Source organism: Cibotium barometz, chromosome 8 (genome assembly GCF_041138505.1).
Source record: "Cibotium barometz isolate CiBa-2024 chromosome 8, ASM4113850v1, whole genome shotgun sequence".
Taxonomy (NCBI): domain Eukaryota; kingdom Viridiplantae; phylum Streptophyta; class Polypodiopsida; order Cyatheales; family Cibotiaceae; genus Cibotium; species Cibotium barometz.
The window spans coordinates 38,697,527-38,702,129 of NC_141053.1; the positions used below are offsets into that span (position 1 = coordinate 38,697,527).

The 4,603-nt window shown below is 41.3% G+C and overlaps 1 protein-coding gene across 1 annotated transcript; it reads left to right on the forward strand.

Annotated features, from left to right (window-relative positions):
• The first annotated feature begins 2,946 nt into the window (after positions 1-2,946).
• Positions 2,947-4,377, forward strand: LOC147636233 (protein EXORDIUM-like 3). Its single transcript, XM_086801663.1, has one exon. The coding sequence runs from the start codon at positions 3,083-3,085 to the stop codon at positions 4,130-4,132; it is 1,050 nt and encodes a 349-aa protein (XP_086657789.1). The 5' UTR covers positions 2,947-3,082; the 3' UTR covers positions 4,133-4,377.
• The last annotated feature ends 226 nt before the right edge of the window (positions 4,378-4,603 follow it).

Sequence of the window (4,603 nt, forward strand, 5' to 3'; positions counted from 1 at the left end):
ATGTTTTTTCCAAAAGCTTATTTTAATAATTCTTTTTCTTCTTTTGAATATGCTCCACTTGGATCAACTCCTTGTGAGAGGTCACATCAATGTCGCTATGTCCAAGCATAACCCAGGCCATCAAGTTGACTAGGAAATGCACCACCGCCATATGAGCACGACCCCCCCCCCAAGGGCATTATAGCCACTAGGCTCCTATCTCCTGTGTTGCTTCTCAAAATATATGCCAAGGGATAAGACTATGACACGGTGTCACTCTATCCTATATATGGCTCTCATACTTCCCATGTTTTCACATATGGGATAACCTAACACACCTTCCAACCATTTCATGATCGAATTGCATCTAACCCTCCTCCATTCGAACCACCCAAAAACATGAACAAGGGATGCCCATGACAATAAGTCCGAGCTTTGATATCATGTGAGAAGTCAAGAGTATGTTGCCATATCCAAGCACAACCCAAGCTATATCAAGATGCCCAACACACCATCATGTGGCAACCACCACGAGCATGACACCACCCCTTTTGGCACTGCAGCAAACCCTACATCGGGCTCTCATCTCTTGGCATGCTACCCCCTAAAAATATCACGTGGGGGAGATAACTATGACAAGGTGCCACTCTATCTTGTATATGTCTCTTGGAATTCCCATGTTTTTTCATATGGGATAATCTAATACACCTACCAACCATTTCATGCTTAAATTATCTCACTCCTCACATTGAGTTCTTAACTTTTTTACAAATATTATGTCGTTGTGCAAGCTTCCAATTTAGTAATTTCCCTAGTTCATTTCTGCTACACTTTAACTAGAGCCACATTTAGTTTTCTAGTTAGATTTCATTATAAAAATTTTTATGGATGTGCAATGTATGGGTAGGTTGTGAGGCCATTAGATTTGTAATACATACCTACACTCCACATTGTGTGTTAAAAAAGTTCTATTAAGAAGAAATGTGATATACAATATCAAAAGAGAACAAAAAATGGCGGTGTCTTTTTTAATCTGCAAAGGTATTACTCTATCATATAGGCTAATTAGATTGCCTATCATTGAAGAGGAATGCACTTTTTCATGGAGAATGGTGGTGTCTTTTTTAATCTTCAAAAGTATTACTCTATCATATAGGCCACTTAGATTGCCTATCATTGAAGAGGAATGTACTTTTTCTTCATGGAGAACTTAATCAATAATCTGTATTGTTTTCTTTGGTGGATATTTGGTGTGATGTGCTTAGAGTGAAAATCTACCATTTTACATTGTCACATATTTCTTAGCACAAATCAACATTCATTTTATGGACATTCCTTCTAAAAATTTATCACATTGTTCCATTTTGTAAGGAAAGTTGAAGGCAATAGTTTGTCTTATGATCATTTTCTTACACCCCCTCAAAACCTTGTACCTTACACAAGTATAGAGATGTGCATACATACTTCCATGCACAAAGGGAGGGGTGAGAGAGAGAGAGAGAGAGAGAGAGAGAGAGAGAGTATGAAAAGAAAGAAAAAGTGTAATCATGAAATGGTTTATTGGTGTAGGGTAGTGGAAAAAATTCATCTTAGTATTCTTTACAATTATGGGCATTTAAAGAAATAATGCTCCTAATCTATCTACTTAATGAGAAAAACATTTTGAAATACAAGGTAAACTTATTTCCCTAGCACAATGATATTACTTTATAATAATTACCAAAAGAACAAAAATACACTCCATCTTTCTTGTTGGCCTTTAGTCCACACCATAAGAGAGTACTTTTTTGAATGTGCCTCTTTTTTGAATGATGTATATCTTATGATCATGAGGCTAATGCATGACATTAATTACTTGTCAAGCATGACAATTCGTATGCTTGAAATCAGTGACCATCAAGTAGGACTATTAGTGTGCTAGAAATTGTTGATCGATCAATCATGATGAGTGTTATTGAAGATAGGTGTATAGGTGAAGGATCAATTTTCTCTCGACGAGTAATGGTTTCATGGTTAGCCACGCAATTCTCAAGATGTTTGTCTCAAGAATGTAGATCCAAGGTGTACTTATTAGTGATTTTATATTACTTTCTTTTAAACTTGCCCATCAAGGATGAACATCATTGCAAAAAGGAAAAAGAAGAGGGCGGAGGGGTGTGCGTATGGCTCCCTCTTACAAGCGACTTCGTGGATTGTTGGTTGGTCATCACTTCCCAAGAGTTTTTTTCTCGAGGATGGGGCCTAGGATGTACCTGAGTCCTAGTAATGTGGTGAACAGTGTTGTGGGATGCTCACAATTGTGTGAATAGTGGGGAAAAGGTTTAAATAAAGAAAGGCAATTGTATAGTGTGTTGAAAGGTTTGAAACAACGTGAAGCAATAAAGTAAGCATAAAATGTGGTGGTAAGGTTTGAAACAACTCGTGGGTTCTCTTGATAAAAGCAAAGGCAACTATTCAATAAATATAATAAATGCATGTAAATATAATAAAGAATGTGGACATACAAAGGGGAGGCTATATATAATGTGGGATGTACTTAGGGGCGGAAGAAGGGATGCCATGTTAGTAGCTATGTGCTGTTAGGGGTGGGCAAAAAGGTGGTGGTTCTAGAGCTTCTCCTTGGTTATATAGCCAAGGGGGTCCTCTCTTCTTGTGCGTGTGCCTGTGTGTGTGTGTGTGTGTGTGTAGACAGTAACCAGAGAGACAAAAGCATTGCAAGGTCCTTTCTTCTTTCTGACCCCTGCCTGTGTCTTATTTCCCCCCGTATGGTTTCATTGCAGCCTTTGCCTCGATTTTCCTTCACTTTCTCAACCCAACGGCCAACCCCCCCTCCCTCCCTTCTTTGAATTATCATGCATCCCCGCCCTTCCTTACAAATACGCCTCTCCCATTTTGAATCACAACGGATGATGCTCCTGGCCAGCTAGATAGCTTTGGCTCCATCTTTCTCCACGTACACAGTCGTGTCCCCTCATATAATTAACCTAAGTTTCTCCTTAGTTTAATTCGTGACTGTGTGTTGCGAAGAGCAGCTCTCTTAGCTCATATATATATTATCTGCTCTTCTTCTTCCTCTCCTGCACTAGAGCTTGTCTTGGCCGCCATGGCAAGCTTCCTTCTCGCTTTTCTAACTCTTGCCCCCCTCCTCATCTCTACTCAATTCTTCACTTCACAAGCTTATAAGATATGGCTGCCTCAGAACCCCTCTCCCTCTGAGGCCGCTAGCTTCATGCAGAACCGAAATTCACAGAATGAGAGTGGCTCCAAGCGCTTTGAAGGCTCTTCTCCCTTTGTTCAAATGCAGTACCACATGGGCCCTGTGCTAACATCAAGCATTAGGGTTTACATCATATGGTATGGGAGGTGGAAATCCACCCAGAAGGTGATAATAAGAGACTTTCTGCACTCTCTCTCGCTGGGTGCTATAAGCAGGAAGCCCTCTGTATCAGAATGGTGGAGCACAGTGCAGCTTTACACAGATCAAACTGGGGCCAATATAAGCAAATCAGTGATGGTTGCAGGTGAGTATCATGATCACTTTTCCCATGGAAGGCTTCTCTCTAGGATGAGTGTGCAGGAAGTGATCAGAGACTCTATCAAGAATGGCACTCTCAGTGTTGATTCTAGTGGTGGCCTCTACATGGTCCTCACTTCAGAAGAGGTTGAAATGCAAGACTTCTGCCGAGCAGTATGTGGGTTTCATTACTTCACCTTCCCTTCCATTGTGGGTTACACACTACCCTATGCTTGGATTGGAAACTCTGCACAGCAATGCCCACAATACTGTGCCTACCCCTTTGCTGTCCCCTCTTACATGATAGGTTTCTCACCATTAAAATCCCCCAATTCAGACATTGGAGTTGATGGCATGATTAGTGTAATTGGCCATGAGTTAGCTGAGCTTTCCTCTAACCCTCTCATTAATGCATGGTATGCTGGTAATGATCCCACTGCCCCTACTGAGATTGCTGATCTCTGTGAGGGCATCTATGGCACTGGTGGAGGTGGGTCCTATATGGGGTCTGTCTTGCTTGATGGCTATGGAGCTTCCTACAACATGAATGGCGTAAAGAAAAGAAGGTACCTGGTACAGTGGATATGGAACCCCAGCCTCAACTACTGTACTGGACCCAATGCCCTTGATGCAGCTTAATCAGGCTCTGATTGCTAGATTACTGCACTCTAATCCCCATTCTCAAAACCCTGATGGCTAACGCTTGCTTAACCCTCTTGCTTATCTCTGGCAAGGGTGATTAATGAAGGTGTTTTATCATAGCCATTAATATCAATGGCTCGGAGCTTTGTGTATAAACGGTACCATCTCAGTGCCCCCGTTATTGTAACCAGTTCGTATTATGGTCTAATCTTCGAGATTAGAATTAAGCATTGATTTTATATTTTGCTGCTAGTGATTATTATTCAGGGGTGGATGTTTGATTTTGTGCAAATTTTAAATTGGAAATCTGGCGCAGTGAGGGCTGACCAGTGACGCGGTCACCGACGCTAAGGTAATGCTAGCCGCCACATTTACTGCATGTCTTAGCATGTATGACGTTTTTCTCTGCCCTGGCATTGTGTTTGAACAGGGTTTAATCACGGATTTAATTTCAGGCGTTGCTGCCGT